Genomic DNA, 19,988 nt, shown 5'->3' on the forward strand with positions numbered 1-19,988 from the left:
TCCATCATTCTCATGTCCGCAAGGAATCCAAGGAAAGATGAAATATTTTAGTTTGTTCCTTTTTTTTCCATCTATAAATGTTACTGTTTCACCTTGTGTAAGATTTGCTATTCTTTACCATGATTCCAATACCAGTGCCTCTCGTGTGTTTTATAATAATTGTTCTTGGCGATCTGCAGGCTTCTTTGTAGCAATTAAGACAAAGACTGGGGAACTCATTTTTACGTCTAGCTATCCAAAGATTGAGCCCAGAGGAATTATTTATCAATTTGAAAAAAAAAAATTATAATATATCTGGGGAGATGATAGAAAAATTAGCCAATGCCTCAATGCGTGGATTTCTGACATTGCAAAAAGAAATTACAAAACTCTCTAAAATTACAATTCAAAACAGAATTACTCTAGATGTGATATTAACCTCACAAGGAGGAGCGTATACAGTTTTAAGTATCAGTTGCTGTACGTACACAGACCGATCTGGAGAACTGCTCACAGATGTGCACAAAATTTGGGAAGTGAGTTCTATGATGCAAAAGGTAGAAAAAGATGATACCTCGTGAGGATCTACTGAAACACTCTCTTGGCTCACATCTTGGTTCCCAGACTTAGCTTTATGGAGAAAGAAGCTGATTGTAATTGTCTTATTTATAATTAATATCATTGTGATTATACTAGTGTTAGGACAATGCTGTATGAGATGTTTTTATTCCTTTGCTTCAAGAATAGGATCATCATGGAGATACAAATACTTGCAGGGATGCAATAAAAACAAAAGGAGGGAATTGTTATAGAAATTTCCACATAATTAATGTAAAAGTTCTTATGAGTTAGGGAGACAAGGATCAATAAGGGTGAAATAGAATGAAGGATAGAATAATTAATATAAGTCTATCTGAATAAACACAGGTGGGCTTTCACAATCCATGAATATTGTTCTCAAAGCTCCTTGTGGAATCCTGACCTAAGACTGAACAAATCATCAATCAAAGCTTAATGAGTAGCTAAGCAGGAGTAGGCCTAGAAGTATTACCTTCTGATGATTTTAGTAAAGGGGATGTATGGTTAACCTTTTCTTTACCTTAAAAGGAATATAGGACACTTAGAAATAAAAATTAGTATAGATAAGGTTTTAAATATAACTTTAGTTGTTTTTAAGGTTGAATGTTTAGGAGACACTGACGGTGGGAACCAGACTCTGGTCAACCTGGATCAGGACAGGACGCCGATCACAGCAAGAACATCGAGGACGGGGTGTCGACTGGAGTCGGAGCAGAACCAGAACATAAAGATCAGCTAACCAACGGAAAAGAATGGACTTTTGTGGACTCTTGACGAAGGAAGAAAGAGGAATTGAAATAGTTAGTGGATTATTAACAGAAGCTTATGAAATGTTTATGATGTAATTGATTATTAGTTTCTATATAAACCGATAGTGAATTTGAGTCAGGTACCACTCACTGCGGTGGTGGTCCAACTGAGTTTTTGAATAAAACCAGCAAACCTAGAGACCCGGACTCTGCCAATTTTCTTTAACAAGCCTCCTCGGACAGACGCCTGGTTTAACATACTAATTAATTGTCTTTGTTATCACGGTTGGGAGCGTGGTCTCCCCGAGGGAGCGGCAGCCTCCTCTAATTTCATACTTAGTGCTTTTGTATTCTGTACTTTGAATTAAAAACATGAAACTTGAGCATTTTCTTACTTGAAGCTCTGGTTTTCTAGTCCTGTCTTTATACTGTATTTTATATGTCAAAGCTTGTATTAAAGGCCTCTTCACTTCACTTTTGGCTGGTGTGTGATTTACACGCCCTCTTAACGACCTCTCACAGGCAGTTTTGTTTCCCCTCCAAGCAGGAAATATGTCCTGCCTGGAGGCAAGTTATTTATACACGGAGAACAAATTATGAAGTTTATTTTATATAAATTATGTCTCTTAGCAGCCAGAACGAGATCTGTAGGTGGCAACGGATCAAAAAAAAAAAGCCACAGTCTGACCCCATCACCCCGGTCCCAGACAACCAGGAGGACACAGAATTACAGCAGCCAGCCGAGGCCAAGCGCTGCTCTCGCTACCTCACAGGGCTGGAGACACATTGCACGGACACAAACCCAAGCAAAGAGGCAGCTCAAGGAAAGGACATGAGGGAGGAAGGCCCCTGAGGGCTAACAGGCCACAGTCACACCCACTAAGCCTACAGCAGCCCCCGCACCCTCACACCGCCCCCTGACAGGCTGCGGCCGCCGCACCAACCTCCGCCGCCGCGCACAGGCCGCGACTGCCAAGCGCATGCGCCCGCCGCCTTTTATAGCCCACGAAGCATCGCGAGAATTCAGTGAAATCTCGCGCAATCCCCTCCCTGCCGCCGCGCACAGGGGGCGGGGCAGGACGCGAGGCGCCTGCGCGGGGCGGGCATCTCCGCGTGGGGCTGGGCACGCGGCGCTAGGTGCGTGCGGGCTGGGAAAGGGAACTGGGGAGGCGGGGAACGTTGCCGTGGTGACAGCGGGCCGGGGTAGGCGGCCGCCATGAGAGGAGCCCCAAGGGCCGCTATGGCGGCGGTGAGCGGCGGCAGCTCCAGCCCCTCTGAGGGGGCTGTGGGGCTGTCCGGGGGGCGACGGAGCCGGGGGTGAGCCCAAGGGGGGCGGGGGTGAGCCCGAGGGGGCCGGGGAGCGCTGGGGCCCAGCTTCACCTCAGCGTTGCTGCTCTGTCAGCCCCCCCCATACCGTCACCCTCTTTAAAAGCCATTTTCTTGGCCGTTTTTTCCCCCCTCAGCTTACTCCCTGCCTGCTGAAATACCTTCTTCTTGCTTTTCCCTCAGGTTTAGCATGAGCAGGGGCGAGGAAGGGGCGCAGCAGAGAGGAAAGGGAAGGCCTCGAGGCGCCGGCCATCCCTGAAGGTGCTAAACCGCCCCCTCGCTGGGCTTCACTGTGTTCGCTCTCGTTTTTCATGAAGCCGGTGGGAGCCCAAAGCAAATGGAGGATCACAGCGTTAAATAAAAACCTCTGATGTGTTTTAAGGGCTTGTTTTCCTCGTGCCACCGGTCCCCGTTACCTCAGAAGCCTGTTCCTTCCTAGGGTGGTTTTGACGAGCCGTGCGGGCCTGCTCCAATTGCGACTCCCACGGAGTCGGACAGGGAACAACTCATTAACATCCTTTTGGATTCTTCTAGCCCAAACGTAGCGGGTTTTAAACTAGAATGTAACGTTTGTCTTATCCCAACATCTTGAAGCCACTTAATTAAAAAAGGAGATCTGAATTACCCCCTCACTGGGGGTAGTTCTTCTCAGCGCTCAAAGCAGCTAAAAATAATTGATATGGGGCATTTATATAAATTGAGGGGTAAATCTTCCGGCATTGAGCTGGAAGCACGCAGTTTTTACTTTCCTTAAAGTGTTCAGGTCAGGCGCGCCGGTGTAGCTTTACTTGTGTAGTAGCTGCTGAGCGTGGAGACAAAGGGCATCCGCACCTTTCCCCACCTCCTTCGGTGATGAGTCGGTGTTTATGGGAGGACCCTAATGTTGATTCAAAATTTAGGCAGAGGGCACCTCCCTTGTCCTCGGTCTTCATGACCCAAGACATCCTTCCATCTACAATGGTACCTACTTTCTCCTCTTGCAGGAAGCTGTTGCCAAGCCTCAAAACCAAGAAGCCTCGGGAATTCGTTTTGGTGATCGGGACAGGAATCAGCGCAGCAGTTGCTCCACAGGTCCCGGCGCTGAAGTCTCAGAAGCGATTAATCCAGGCCCTCCTGGATGCTGCTATTAAGTTTGATCTGCTGGAAGATGAAAAGAGCAAACGGTTTCAAAAGTGTCTCCATGAAGACAAGAACTTGGTTCACGTTGCCCACGACCTTTACCAGAAGCTGTCACCGGTGAGTGTGCTTGTAGGAGGGGTTTAGACTCTGATTAGGATTTGGCTTTTGGAAGTAGCCTAATTTGGTTCTCAAGCATGCCCCCAGCTCCAATGATTCCTTTATCTAGAAGGAGGAATCACTCCTCGGGGGCGGCGGCACGGGCGAGGCACTCCTCGGGGGCGGCGGCACGGGCGAGGCACTCCTCGGGGGCGGCGGCACGGGCGAGGCACTCCTCGGGGGCGGCGGCACGGGCGAGGCACTCCTCGGGGGCGGCGGCACGGGCGAGGCACTCCTCGGGGGCGGCGGCACGGGCGAGGCACTCCTCGGGGGCGGCGGCACGGGCGAGGCACTCCTCGGGGGCGGCGGCACGGGCGAGGCACTCCTGCGGGGGCGGCGGCACGGGCGAGGCACTCCTCGGGGGCGGCGGCACGGGCGAGGCACTCCTCGGGGGCGGCGGCACGGGCGAGGCACTCCTCGGGGGCGGCGGCACGGGCGAGGCACTCCTCGGGGGCGGCGGCACGGGCGAGGCACTCCTCGGGGGCGGCGGCACGGGCGAGGCACTCCTCGGGGGCGGCGGCACGGGCGAGGCACTCCTCGGGGGCGGCGGCACGGGCGAGGCACTCCTCGGGGGCGGCGGCACGGGCGAGGCACTCCTCGGGGGCGGCGGCACGGGCGAGGCACTCCTCGGGGGCGGCGGCACGGGCGAGGCACTCCTCGGGGGCGGCGGCACGGGCGAGGCACTCCTCGGGGGCGGCGGCACGGGCGAGGCACTCCTCGGGGGCGGCGGCAAACCCGCACACCTCTCGAAGAAGCGGGAGATGTGAAGAACTCCTTGGGGGCGGCGGCAGGGGCGAGGCACTCCTCGGGGGTGGGCGGCAGGCGCGAAGCACTCCTCGGGGGTGTGCGGCAGGCGCGAAGCACTCCTCGGGGGTGGGCGGCAGGCGCGAAGCACTCCTCGGGGGTGGGCGGCAGGCGCGAAGCACTCCTGCGGGGCGGGGGCAAACCTGCACACCTCTCGGAGAAGCGACAGGGGTGACACACTCCTCCGGGGCGGCGGCAAACCCACACACCTCTTGGAGATGTGGCAGGGGCAAAGCGCTCCTCGGGGGCGGCGGCAGGGGCGAAGCGCTCCTTGGGGGCAGCGGCGGCAGGGGCGAAGCGCTCCTCCGGGGTGGCGGTAAACCCGCACACCTCTCGGAGAAGCAGGAGATGTGAAGAACTTCTTGGGGGTGGCGGCAGGGGTGAGGCACTCCTCGGGGGTGGGCGGCAGGCACGAGGCACTCCTCAGGGGTGGGCGGCAGGAAACCCGCACACCTCTCAAGAGTAGCGGCAGGCGTGAAGAACTCCTTGGGGGTTGCGGCACGGGCGAGGCACTCCTCGTGGGCGGTGGCGGCAGGGGCGAGGCACTCCCCCGGGGCGGCGGTGGCACGGGCGAGGCACTGCAATAAGAACTGGGCATTGCAGCACTCCAAAGAAAAGCCATGTAATGAAATGCTCCCAAAAAGCCAAATGATCAAGTGCTCCAAAAGAACCAGGCGGTGAAGTGCTTCTCTTGGGCCAGAGGGTGACGCGCTCCTCACATGCTTCAAAACGTGGGCAATCCTAGAGAAGGGCAGGGGAACAGTTATTTTTATTCCCGTTTGGACATTCTTAGCCAACAACTTCACAATATTGCTCTCCATCTCCTACAGTCATTCCTAGCAAGCCCTGTGAAAGTCCTCGAATGCATCCCAGTTCATCGTCTCCTCAGGGCTCCTGCATAATTCCTCATTTCTCCCTCATTTTCCTGGGCCAAAGAACCACACTGCACATCCCCACAACGGAAACACTGCCTGCGCGTAGCTGGACCACACCTGATGGGGACACAAACGCCGCACCTCTTCCTAGACCCCTGCTTTTCATTGAACGGGGATTACTCAACCCTGTGGCCAACTGCTCTTAACGCTACCTAGAGAGCTTTCATGCTCCACACGTGGCCCCTGCACAGGGGCACGACCCACTCCTCTGCCTTTGGGAAACCTGCAACCGACAGAAGGCCCTTCCTGCCCGAGATACAACGTAGCCCCCAAAACATTCCCCTCAGCCCCGCTCTCCGCCGGGAGAGCTCCTCTTTCACTCAGGAGCCAATCCTCTGCTCCATGGTCCCTCTCACCTCGTGGGGGGTGCAGACGCCCACCACCACCAAGCCGCACTGTAACATCATGACCAGCCAACGTTAATCAGGGAGCAGCAAGTGGTCCGAGACCATCAGAAGCTCTCTGATCCTGCCTGCCGGCGCAGTGAGTTGACACCACCTTGTACCTCCCTGTCCTGGGCACAAGCACAGTGAGTTACTATGATCGGGCACCCCTGAACCACACCCGAAACTCCTGCTGCCCAGGGAATGAACAGGAATGAGGAGCTGGGACGACTGGGCGCTCCCCAACCGGACCCAACTCCTCTTGCCTGGGAAACGTACCCCCAACTCCTCCTGCCTGGACCGTTGCCCGCCCTGAAAGGTGCCAAGGCTGCCTGACAAGACTTACGGCCATAATGAAAAAAGGGACTGACCAAAGTCAATTATCTTGCCATCCCATAACACTGATCCTAAGTGAGGCTCTCTGACCTTCAAGGATCGCAGCAGGCTGTGACCCTGCATCTCCCCTCGAGCTGGGATGCCTCTCAGGGCAGATTTCGCGACGTCCAGGGCAGACTCACGAGGGGATTCAGACCCTCCGCCGACAGGCGCCAACAAAGGGAAAGAGCGAGGAATTCACTATCATTGGGTTTCGCCACATTAAGAAGTAGAATCACAGAATCAACCAGGTTGGAAGAGACCTCAGGGATCATCGAGTCCAACCGTTGCCCTGACACCACCCTGTCAACTAGACCATGGCACTAAGTGCCATGTCCAGTTTTTTCTTAAACACATCCAAAGATGGTGACTCCACCACCTCCCTGGGCAGCCCATTCCAATGTCTAATAACCCTTTCTGAAAAGAAATTCTTCCTAATGTCCAACCTGACCCTCCCCTGGTGAAGCTTGAGGCTGTGTCCTCTTGTTCTATCGCTAGTTGCCCTGGAGAAGAGACCAACTCCCACTTCACTACAACCTCCCTTCAGGTAGTTGTAGACTGCAATAAGGTCACCTCGGAGCCTCCTCTTCTCCAGGCTAAACAACCCCAGCTCCCTCAGCCGTTCCTCGTAGGTCAGACCCTCCAGACCCTTCACCACCTTGGTTGCCCTCCTCTGGACTCGCTCCAACACCTCAACATCTTTCTTGAAGTGCGGGGCCCAGAACTGAACACAGTACTCAAGGTGCGGCCTCACCAGTGCCGAGTACAGAGGGACGATCACTCCCCTAGACCGGCTGGCTACACTATTCCTAATAGAGGCCAGGATGCCATTGGCCTTCTTGGCCACCTGGGCACACTGCTGGCTCATGTTTAGCCGGCTGTTGATCAGCAACCCCAGGTCCCTTTCCGCCGGGCCGCTTTCTAACCACTCTTCCCCCAGCCTGTAGCGCTGCATGGGGTTGTTGTGGCCGAAGTGTAAGACCCGGTACTTGGTCTTGTCAAACCTCATGCCGTTGGTCTCGGCCCATCTATCTAACCTGTCCAGATCCCTCTGTAGGGCCTTCCTACCCTCCAGCAGATCGACACTCCCACCCAGCTTGGTGTCATCTGCAAATGTGCTGAGGGTGCACTCAATCCCTACGTCTAGTTCATCTATAAAGATATTGAACAGCACCGGCCCCAGCACTGAGCCCTGGGGAACACCGCTAGTGACCGGCCGCCAGTTGGACTTTGCCCCATTCACCACCACTCTCTGGGCTCGGCCATCCAGTCAGTTTTTAACCCATCGAAGAGTCCACCCATCCAAGCCCTGAGCAGCCAGTTTCTCTAGGAGGATGCTGTGGGAGACAGTGTCGAATGCCTTACTGAAGTCTAGATAGACTACATCCACAGCCCTGCCCTCATCTACTAAGCGGGTCACTTGGTCATAGAAGGAGACCAGGTTGGTCAAGCAGGACCTGCCTTTCATGAATCCATGTTGGCTGGCCCCGATGCCCCGATTGTCCTGCATGTGCCGTGTAATGGCACTCAGGATGATCTGTTCCATCAACTTGCCTGGCACCGAGGTCACGCTGACAGGCCTATAGTTCCCTGGATCATACTTCCGGCCCTTCTTGTAGATGGGCATTACATTTGCTAATTTCCAGTCAGCTGGAACTTCTCCAGTTAACCAGGACTGCCGGTAGATAATCGAGAGTGGTTTGGCAAGTTCATTTGCCAGTTCCTTCATTACTCTGGGGTGAATCCCATGCGGGCCCATAGCCTTGTGGGTGTCCAACTGGCACAGCAGGTCACTAACCGTCTCCTCCTGGATTACGGGAGGTTCACACAGCACCCCCCGTCCCTAACTTCAGGCTCTGGGGGCCGAGTCTCCTGAGGACAACCTGTCTTGACATTAAAGACCGAGGCAAAGGCGGCATTGAGCACCTCTGCCTTTTCCTCATCCCCTGACACTACACTACCCTCCTCATTCAGCAAGTGGGGGAGGCTCTCCTTGACCCTCCTTTTGCTGTTGATGTATTTGTAAAAGCTTTTTTTGTTATCTTTGACTGTAGCAGCCAAATCAAGCTCTAACTGAGCTTTGGCCCTTCTAATCTTCTCCCTACACGACCTGGCCACGTCCCTATAGACCTCCCGAGTTACCCGACCCTTCTTCCAGAGCAAATAGGCTCTCTTTTTTTCCTTAAGTTCTAGCCTAAGTTCTCTGTTTAACCAGGCCGGTCTTTTTCCCCGATGGCTAGTCTTCCTACACACTGGGACAGCCTGCTCCTGAATATTTAGCAATTCCCTTTTGAAGCGTGTCCAGCCTTCCTGGACTCCTTTGCCCTTCAGGACCGACTCCCAAGGGACTCGGTCCACCAGCCTTTTAAACAGGCTAAAGTCAGCCCGCTGGAAATCTAAGGCAGAAGTTCTGCTCTTGCCCCTCCTTACTTCCCCCACTACCGAAAACTCTAACATTTCATAGTCGCTACTCACAAGACGGCCACCGACCCTCACATCTCCCACTAGTCCTTCTCTGTTCACAAACAACAGGTCAAGCAAGGCCCCTCCTCTAGTGGGCTCATTTACCACTTGCATGAGGAAGTTGTCCTCCACACATTTGAGGAATCTCCTAGATTGCTTCCTCTCTGCCATGTTGTATTTCCAGCAGACATCCGGCAAGTTGAAGTCACCCACGAGTACAAGGGCCGGCGACCGGGCGGCTTGTGACAGCCGCTTGTAAAACACCTCGTCCGCCTGCTCATCCTGGTTGGGTGGTCTATAACAGACTCCCACCGTAATGTCCGCCCTGCCGACCTTCCCCCTGATCTTCACCCATAAACATTCAGCCTTGTCATCCTCACCATCTTCCTCAGTTTCGACACAGTCTAAGCACTCCCTAACATGCAGCGCTACCCCACCGCCTCTCCTGCTTCGCCTGTCCCTCTTAAAGAGCTTATAGCCATCCATAGCAGCACGCCAGTCATGAGAGTCATCCCACCGCATTGCTGTGATGGCAAAACCCCGCGCCGACGACGCGCCTCCCCCCTGCCGCCAACCGCCCGGCATCGCCTCAGCGCGTGTTGAGGAAGACTCTAGCTGAGAAACATGGAAGTCTTGGTATTAGAGCATTCATGTTGCACTGGAAGCATTTATGCGGGTCCCATATAGAGCAAAAAAGTGTCGACTGTATCGCACAAAGCCATTGACGTTGCATGTCGACTTGTGTGAGAATACTGCAAAAATGATACCAGCCAAAAGATGGGATTTTGCTGCTATTAAGTATTTTCAAAACCTTCTCAAAGCAGCTACCCAAATGAAAGCCCAGTTATGTGCTGTAGAAGATAACACATTTGATATTTTTCTTTATGTGACAACAAAAGATGAAAAGATATGCGTTAACAACGATCTTGTCTCGAAGAACTTAGCTCATTTTGAGGAAGTTGAAGAGAATACGGGGAGTTCTGTGAAATTGTCGTCGCAGTGCCCGATGTCCTTGATGAAAAAACTCATGTGATATACGTGCCTGTTGTTTAATGTCCGGCACCTGTATAGTCACTGTAGTAGAATTTGTAGAGTCAGAAATCAAAGAGTCCACTTGGGTGTTGCCTTCTGCAATAAAGCCAGGCAAATTAGTATGATTTCTTATATGTAGAACATAAAACAATGCAGTTTGGATTTGAATTTCTTGCCACAGAGTTCGCAGCAATTCAAAAACACACTGATTACGTGTATGTTCTATAACAGATCTGTCTAATTGTTTTACAATGCCAGCCACATATGCTGAATCAGTAACCAAATTAAAGGGAATGGGAAAATTTTGAAATATTTCTAATACAGCTCGTAATTCTACCACCTGAGGTGAACCCTTTTGTTGTACTACCATAGATTCCCACTTGCCGTCAGAATACCAGACAAGGCCCGCCTTGCCTGTGTTCCCAGATCCATCTGTAAAAATGGTAATTCCATCCACGGGAGTGTTCGTACGCAACACTCTCGTGGTAATTGGAAGTTCCGCACTCAACAACCTGTCCCGAGAAATTCTCCATGGCTGTTTGCAAAGCAAAGCTATTAGCCATACACCACTCAAAGTACTGAGCTGCAATAGGAACAGTTAGTGATGCAGGATCTCTGCCCACAAGCTCCCCACATCGCATCCGTCCTTTGATGATAATCTGTGCCAATAGCTCTGCAATCATGGGGAGAGTTTTCTTTGTTCTTAAAGGTAGAAACAACCATTCCAATATATGTAACGAATTTGATTATTCTGAATTCCATCGACCAGTTATTGCATACGGAATTTGCCTATCAAACAAAGTGATAATTTGTATTTCCTGATTCAAATCAATACGATATACAAATTTGGAATGTAGCCTGCTTTCTATTTCTGTAATCAGTTGCTTTACCTCTGCAGTAGTCTGTCGTGGTGCTGTTAAAGTTGTGTCCCCTGCTAACAATTGGAATAGAGACTGCAATTGTGACGACATAAGCCCCAAGTACAGCCGCAGCCATAACTTGAGCCTTATGTTCCACATTTGCACTCGTTCCACAACGGCCGTTTGCCACAGGTCCAAGGCTTGGTAGCCGCACAGGTTAACCCCACGTGGAAACACCAGTCCTGCTCTCCCTGCGGTTCGGGCTGCGAGTTGACTGCTTAGGCCTGGAACTGGTTGGGAAGATTCATTTGTGTCAGCACACAGTTCCTCCCCGCGTTCTTTCTCCAGTTTCCCTGCACTCTGCAGCTGGTTGTTATCAGCTGACCTTGAGCATTATACTTAGACCTGCACAGCTTCACAAAATGCCCCAGCTTCCCACAGCAATGTCACATCAAAACAGAGTTCTCTCTCCCACTCAGCTTCGACTTCTTAAGGCAGTTTTTCTTCAAGTGACCTTCTTGCCCGCATGTATAACAACGATGAACTACCTTAACTGCCGCCACTAAAGTTTTTGCTAAATGCTCCATCTGAAACGTGGTGGTTCCTACTTTCCCACAAGCATCCATTAGGTCAGTTAAGGTGGGGTTACGATTTGCCATCCCTGCAATAACTTTCCTGCAGTCCTCATCTGTGTTGTCCCTCGCTAACTGTAGTAACAATGCTTCCTTTACAATTTTCCAATCTAATGGTTGCCAAATATTTCTTCCCTCAGGACCCGCACCCACAATCACTGGATATGCTTGTGGAATTATAACCCCTTCTAATAACGCATCCCGAATGATCCCTTTCCATTTCACTCCTCCCCCCTCTTCCCCTATATTCGCGGGCGGACGCTGACCCTCTCCCTCACCTCCCACATTACCAGATGGACGCAAACCTCCCCCCTGCCCTGACCCAAAGGTGGAGTAGGGAATTGTAAAGGAGGTTGAGGTGGCCCTAATACTTGTCCCGAACACAGAGGGGGCTTTGGGGGAGACATAGTCACGTGTCCCGAGGCGTTGGCTGAAGGGTGCTGCTGCAATTCCGTCTTTAACTCTTCCAGTCGTCTACCAAGTTCTGTCATGTCAATTTCGTGTCCATTTCGTGATGGTAACAGTCCTTTAAGTCCTTGTGACTCTGGTACTGCTGACTCCGTAAATGGCGACTTTAACGGTGGTCATTTAGCGCCGGAATGTGAACTTTGTTCAACAGACTCAGGAAACGGTGAATCCGGTAAAGGTGGATACGAAGCAGGTTTACCCTCCTTCTTGTCCTCCTGCTCAGCCTCATCCGTAGAGAGATCAATGAGAGGAGGGGGTTTCGGAGGGGGTTTCGGCCAAGTCTCCTGTTCAGCGTCTGAATCAATTAGTCCAAATCGAGCTCGTGTTTTAGGGCGCAATATCAGCCCTGATGGATCTGTATCTATTTTACTCGCTCCCTGCTCCTCGGCTTTTTTCGGAGCCGTCTGTACCCACAGCGGTAAAGGAGCTGCCACTGGTAAAGCCACCGGGGCCGTGGGAGATTTTGGTCCCACAAATAGCGAGGGGGTAGTAGGTGCCTGTGGTCCTAAAGCCATAAAAGCTGTACGTGTGACTTCTCTCTCTGCTTTTATTCCTTTTAACGCTTCGCTAACCAGCCTCCATGTAGTAGACAAGTTATTGCCTTCCTTATCACCACTTGACACTGCATCCCAGAGAGAGTCACCAATCTTCTCCCATGAAGGTACTTCAAAGACATCATTAAAGGTTGTAAAATGTCCTTTATCTTTTGCCCAAGACAGTAACTGCTTTAACGCAGCTTCATCATATTTAATTCCTCTCACAGAGAGTATATGTCGGAGGAGTTTCACCACCGCCACTTCTGTCTTGGTCAGGGTAGACCCCATTCCTCCCCCAGCTGCCTGGGAAGCCCTACCCAGGTTTTCCTTTGCTAGCAAAACTCAGGCTTACCGCATCCATTTCCCGGTGCGAACCGCATCCGTTTCTTTTTCCCGGTGCGAAAATCTAGTGCCGGGGCAGCACTCTACAGCTGGCTTCCTCTCAACCCTTCCCTTTCAGCCCGTTGTCCGCTGCTTCTCCGCAGTCTCCGGCTGAAGGGCCCCTGGTCCGGGGTCAGGCCCCTGTTCCGGGCGCCACTTGTTTCCGTTAACTTGAGAGGGCACGGAGTAAATGCACGCAGACCAATATGATCGTTAAGCAGATCTCGTTTATTTACGTATCTGAGGGTACATTTATACTATTCTATTTTTGTACACACTGTGTACATGTCATTTCTATTATGATTGGTTAGTATGCTTTGTTCACACGCCTCTATATTAGTTCTGATTGGCTTATGCTAAAAAGCTATATCTTGCAGCTGCAGCATTCTTTCTTATTTTTCAACTTCCTCATATCTTATTTTTCTCAGAGCCAAGGCCCTTGTTCTGTATTATGATTGGCTAGTTCATTACCACCCCATTACCACCCCCTGGACATGCCTGCACATAGCTTGTTCAGTAGCTCGTTCCCACCATTGTCCCGTGGGAACCCCACAGCTCTACAGATTATCAGGAGAATCAAACATCATTAAATGTTGAGTCTCTTCCAGTGAAAAATGTTAATCCTGCGCTTGCTTTCAGGCCAGTGCTGTTTCAGAAGAAGTTATCAACAAACATTGAAACAGGTCTTGCTGTTTCCAGTTCCTTTCTTGAAGAGACATACCAAAGGTCAAGCACAGATCTAAATGGAAATACTGCATCTATTGTCAAAGCAATTCCAAGTTTGCCTTTCAAGGAAGATACAGCAGTTCACACAGACAGGCTTCAGCAGTTCTTAAATTCTGATCCTCTGAAAACACTAATAATTGAAGATGACCAAGAGAGTTTTCAGAATGTTGGTGAAGAAAGAAACTTTGTCTTTCTTAGCAAGAAAATTGAGCCATCGTCAATTCTGGAAACAGCACCACTTTTTGATGGTCTGAAAAAGGAACTTACTCGGAAAAAATTTTTAGGCCCTAACTTCACAGAATCTTACTGTTGGCCGCCAGTAGCTCAAGGATGTGATGTAGTTGCCATCTCGTATCAGGGAAATGATCCTTTTTGATATATTCCACCACTTCTTACATTTCTGCAGTACGAAAGTTGCTACAAAGCCTTGCCAAGCAGGACTGGACCGCTAGCACTTATTTTATGTCCTGGGTGGAAGAAGGCAGAACTTGTTTTTGAGCTACTGAAAACGTACGCGAGGTGCTCCAGACATCTTCATCCCATGTTGATAATACTTGGGCAGAACAAAAAAGAAGCTAGAAGTGTGAAAATCCGAGGATGTGAAGTAATTGTGACTACACGGTACAGCCTCCCGAGACTGTTTGAACATCACCGTTTATTATTTTGTAGACTTTGCCATCTTGTTTTTGATGAGATTGACGTACTGTTCTCGGACGCTACTGAACAGGTTTTTACTATATTAGATTATTGCAAGAAAGCCGTTATTACTGAAGAGCGGGAGTATTCACCGCATCAGATTATTGCTGTTGGAACTTGTTGGCATAAACATATAGCACAGTTGATAAAGGAGTTCTTGAACGACCCTTACATTGTGATAACAGCTATGGAAGAAGCTTCCATCTGTGGAAATGTGCAACAGGTCATGCAACTTTGCACGAACAGTGAGAGAATTGCTGTGCTACTCAAAATACTGTTTTTTACCCAGAATAATCTTCAGAAGGTGCTGGTATTCACTAATTCAGTAAATGAAGCAGAAATGGTTCATGAGGAGTGGTATGCGAGGAGAAAACTTAAGCCACCATATTAAGAAGTTCTATTCTGTTGCTTTCTACTCTGGAGTAGTTGAAATTGTACAAGGCTGTTTCTCTGACTTGAAAGAAACATTTTCTGTCATCCTGTGAAAGTCTACCAGAATTTAGTTAAGCTTTAAGTCATAGGGCATGGGAGGAAGGTAGCATTCTTAATGAGTATTTTCTTAAAAACTGACATAGAACTGCTTCAAAATTATCTGCAATAGAACATGCTCCAGTTTCCCACCTTTTTTGTGGGATTGTATAGTCGGCATTTCAGAGGTGGAGACCAAGGACGACTTTTCCTGCAATAGTTCTTTCTTCAGATATTACAGCAATGAATATATATAACAACATAGCAATAGAAAAATCTCTTCTGTGCTTTCATTATCTCTTTGCTGGTCCTCCAACAGTGTGAGGTAAGAGGAGTGCAATCTGATTTGACTGGGAAGCAAGAGATAGAAGCAGTTCTGTTAAGCCTGGATAGGGTGATGGGGATGATATTTCTAAAGGAGGCAAGCATGAGGATGTTAGAATTAAAACCTTTAGTCATAAATTTTTTTAATAAAAAAAAAATAGGGTAATTCACTGTATTTTGATTTTGCGAGATTTTCAAAGATTATTGGATTCCAAAAATTTATGATCTACAGAAAAAGAAACATCTTAATTATAGGTTTATCTCTATATCTACCTCTATTTCTATATTTCTCTGTGCGTGTGTATATACGCAATTTAAGAAACCTTGCTAAATCTTTAACTAAATCACTGCATCAATTATAACAGATTGTTGATTATTGATTAAGTATTGCTAGAAAATCCTATAATCCAATCTTGTGATTTACCATAACAGTGTTTAATCTTAAATTGCTGCTATCCCAAAGTTGTACAAAACACCTAACACCATATTGAATCAATACCACTGAAATCCCTGTATCCAATTCCCTTAGACATAAACCATTGACCAAGTCTGGGACCACGACTGGATCCAGCCACACCTAGACTCCTCTCTGAGAACGAGTTTAGAAAGCAAGGGGGTCCTTTCTGAACCTCCTCACTCCATCGCAGGGGCTTCCTTACTCTTTGCCCTTACCCTTTTCCCCTCTACCCCGTCCATTCCCCATCTCTCTATAAATCATTCCAGCCCAGCCCTACCTCAGTTTCCCTGTCAGAGCAAGTAAGCGAGTGAACTCTGCCGTTCAAACTTTGTTAAGTCGACACCTCGCCCTCGCTCTTCGCCCACTACCCAAGAGATACACAAGCCACAAGCAGCACAAAGTCCACACCCGTGTCAAGGCACAAGACTCGGCCAAGCTCCCCAGGCTGCAGCTAGAAGACATTCAGACAGCAGAGACTCGGCAGACGGACAAAAGGGTTTGGACTATGTCCCTGCTTTCCATCTAGAGGTCAGACAGAACTCCACGTTACGGATACTGACGACACTCAGAAGAGTCTGGCTGAGCTTTCTGCACCTGTGAACGGGGCATAAACAAGAGAGTACGTATTTTGCATGGAAACAAAAAAGCCTCACCTTGCTTAGCTGAAGCTTTCTTCATTTCATTTACATTATCTCTAGGCTGTGTATATTCTACAGACAGAACAAGAACTCCCCAACAAGAAGTTGCTGAGTGAGGCAACTGCTGTCTGGATATGAAATACACACAGCCAGGACACCATCTAGGTACCTTTATACACAGACAATATATACAGAAAACATGCAGCAGGTATAAACACAATATATACGGACAGACACCTACAGATACGTGTCAACAGATGTCTGTCTCAAACATAGACACACCTTCCCCCACGCACGGTCGATACAGATCATCCACAGACACTATATGCTCTATCGCCAGGAAGAGAAGCCTCAGCTGACCTCATCTCACTAAGGCTTTTCTCCTCTCTCTATTCACAAGATACATTATCCACACACACAAAAGTACACAGACACGGGAAGCACACCCCTGTGTTTCTCTCCATACACGCACCCTCCACACAGAACACATACAGAGAACGTCAGCAGAGACATACAATTTGTCAGCTGCGGACGTACCACACAGAACAGACAGACAGGTGAGGGGAAGCTGCGCTTTACGTCTTGATGTTGAATACGAATGTCAATGTCCTTATGGTGAACAGATACTGTCTCTACATGGAACACTGACATTTTCAAGGCCAAGTGAGGAAGGGCCTTTCTCTCTGGGTGTGGAGTGTGTGCTGTCCCCACGTGGAGCACAGGCACAGGAATACACGTACTTTACATGCAGACATACACAGAGAGAGAAGCAAGGCACGGTTTTCTGTCTGTACAGAGCTCGTGTATTGCCGGTATATAGAATATGTACTACCTGTACGTAGAGTACGTACACAGGGATGAGGCAGGTCTTCTCTGCTTACAGGAGACGGCCTCTTTCCATACAAGACTATACAAGACCCACACAGTCATACTTTTCTGTCGGTACACACAAGAGATCCTAAAGAGAGGATTTGGTTTATGTCTATAGAATGTATTCAAGGGGAGAGGAAGGCTTTTCAGTCTTTTCTTTAGCACACAGCCTCTGCATATGCGGAATACACGCAGGCAAGGTGATGAGAGGCTTTTCTGTCTGCACAGAGAATATAAGGGCTAAATATAAAACAGGAATGTAGAAAAGCAGCGCCTCACCTACCCCTACATGTAACACCTACCATCTCTTTGCAGAGCAAAGACTTGGTGCACGCAGGTAGTAACCCCAGGGCTCTCCTGCCTGTACGTGGAATATAGGCTGCCTGCAAAGCAGAGAGATGTCTCTGTACTTCGAACATACACGGCTCATCTGCACACCCAGGGAGGCAGGGGAAGGTGGGGCGCTCCTGCCTGTACACAGGCCACGTCCTCTTTGTAGAGCACCGGCAGAAGGGTGAGGCAAGGCCAGGCTGCCAGGAGGCTCGCAGTTATCAGAGCCCCCCTCTTGCAGCTAGCTAGAGGCACCCTTCTGCCAACCCCACCTCAAGTCTCAAGTGCCTTGTGGCTCACTGGGTGCTCAGGTGCACAATGCTCCAGGAAGGCTGATGAGGCTCAGCAGGCCCTCATCCACACGACATCAAGCACCAGCCAGGGGGAAGAGCCTGGGCACTGGCATGATTCTCCTCAGGAAGGCTCAAATAGCAGCAAACACATTCTGCTGCTCAACACCACCGGGCTGGTGCCACAGTCAGGGCTTCAGCTCCTAGGACCCTTCCTTGAGGAGCACAAGGAACAAGGACTGCTGGCCCAGGGACAGGGCTTCCGTGACAGAGAAGGCAAGAGGGTCTCTGCTAGCAGGCTGGCTAAGCCAGCCAGGAAGGCCTGCAGCCACATACACCAGCACAGGCTTCTCAGGCTCTGCAGGCAGGGTGCAGGGGGCACTGAGGACGTGTCCAGGGGACAGCAGACTTGGAACAACATCATCTCACACCCCATGTGTGAAAGCAGAATGACTGGGCACACATCTCTACCCTCCGCTGGACTCCTTGTCCACAGACAAGGAAACACTGATCAAAGATGCAGAAGTCAAGGGCACGCTTGCCTGCGGCCACCGTTTGGTTGCAGAATTTTAAAACCTGAGGGAAGTGAGCAAACCAGCACAATCACAACGCTGGACTTCAGCAGAGCAGACTGCCGCTTCCTCAAGAGCTTCTAGGCAGGAACCAACAGGAGACTGGCCTGGAGGGCAAAGGGGCCCAGGGCAACTGGTAGAACTTCAAGGACAACAGCCCCCCTCCCCAGACACCACAAGGGTCCATGCCAAAACACAGAGCTGGTCACAAGTAGCAGAAGGCCAGCGCTGATGGACAGGAAAGTCCTGATCCAGCTCAAACGCAGAAAAGGAAGAACATACAAGGTACAGGCAGAGATGGGACACCCAGGAGAAACAGAGAGACATTGTCCAAGAATGCAGGGATGGATTTTGGAAAGCCACGGCTTAGCTGGAGGCAAACTAGGAAGGCATGAAGGACAACAGGAAGGGCTTCTGGAAGGCTTCTGGAAGCAGAAGGAAGGCTAAGGGAAATGCAAGCCACTGCTCAACAGGAAGGCAACCTCCTGCCAAAGGACGGGGGAAAAGCTAGAGAAGATGCTATGTGGGAGAGGGGTGTGGGGGCAAGGGAGTGGGTGGTGTCTGCCTCACTTCTCACTCCTACTTCTCTCCCTCACTGGAGGAAACAGAGCCAGACTCTTCTTGTGGGGCACACTGGACGGACAAGGGGCAACAGACAAGCTGCAGATTCTGACTCAAGACAAAGAAAGCTGCTCACCACGAGGGTGCCCAAGCACTGGAACAAGTTGCCCAGAGATGATGCCGCTTCTCCCTGGAGTTACCCCAAACGTGACAGGACACAGCGTGGAGCAACATGATCTGACTGGACCCGCTCTGAGCACAAAATCAGACCAGATGGCCTCAGGAAGACCTGCCTGACTGACCCCATTCTACGAATTCCCAGAGATTTCTCATTTCACCCCAGTATTCTCCCTATTCATCACCAGCCACCGCTCGCATTAAGAGCTCTGCAGAAGCGTTTGCGGAGCTTCTAGGACATCAGGGGACTTGCAGGAGGCAGCAACCCTTACCTTCCATCACTTCTACAGAGCTAAAGCATGGCAAGTCTAGGGCACACTAAAGCCATTTCAGACAGGTAACAGAAATGAAGGCAGAGTTTAAAGGCTAGGTCTTCCCATCTGAAGCCATCTGAGGCCACATGGGGCAAGTAAAACAGTTCTAGAAAGCACAGGGCTGGCAGGCATGGGAGAAGACAAAGGGCAGCTCCTCCTGGGAAAGCTGCCCATGTTTAGCTCAAGTTCCTCCCCCCACCTTTCTCTCCCCCAGGAGGAAGAACCAGCCCCATTCAGCTAAAGTTGCTTTCACCCTGCTGTTGAGGGCACCCAGGAACTCAACAAACTGGTCACACTCTTGGGCAGTACCTGGTACAGACACAACCCCCTTCCCAGCTAAACAGAAAAGTCTTTGTATATACTTCATAGAAATCTACATACAGATCTCAATGTTTACAGACTTACACAATATCAGTACTTTCATAGAAATAGCATTCATAAAATCATGGCCATTTAAATATAACTGTGGACAGGACTACACTTCCAGCACAGAGAGCCACATACAGCAAAGGGGAAGCATGTTTCCCCAGGACAGCTATCTCAGGACGACTCACGTGCAATATTGCTCTGCGAGGGTCCACAACAACAACTGCAAACCTTGCTACGGCCTCCCCACACGGAACAAATGTTCCTCGCTTGCTTTTCCCATAGGAAAGATGCTACCACAAGCACCAATATGACACTGTGTGTACCAACCACAAAGGGGAATCCCTCCACCCTGCCAAGTGAATTCACCTCGGGAAGTGTGACGGACAGAGTTTGGATGCCTTAAACAACTTGTTTGACAA

General features: G+C 50.1%; 2 protein-coding genes across 2 annotated transcripts in view; both read left to right on the forward strand.

Moving 5' to 3' along the window:
- The first annotated feature begins 2,547 nt into the window (after nucleotides 1–2,547).
- The window catches only part of LOC137668903 (protein FAM118B-like), a 398,331-nt gene continuing 380,890 nt past the window's right edge, over nucleotides 2,548–19,988 (forward strand). Inside the window, 2 exon segments of the mRNA XM_068410718.1 lie at nucleotides 2,548–2,624; nucleotides 3,617–3,869. Coding sequence (XP_068266819.1) covers nucleotides 2,548–2,624; nucleotides 3,617–3,869 — 330 coding nt within the window.
- On the forward strand, nucleotides 9,398–14,590 carry LOC137668859 (putative ATP-dependent RNA helicase TDRD12). Its single transcript, XM_068410675.1, is given in 3 exon segments — nucleotides 9,398–9,460; nucleotides 9,512–9,845; nucleotides 13,341–14,590. Coding segments are annotated over 3 exon segments (1,647 nt in total).

Source organism: Nyctibius grandis, chromosome 11, assembly GCF_013368605.1.
Source record: "Nyctibius grandis isolate bNycGra1 chromosome 11, bNycGra1.pri, whole genome shotgun sequence".
Taxonomy (NCBI): domain Eukaryota; kingdom Metazoa; phylum Chordata; class Aves; order Nyctibiiformes; family Nyctibiidae; genus Nyctibius; species Nyctibius grandis.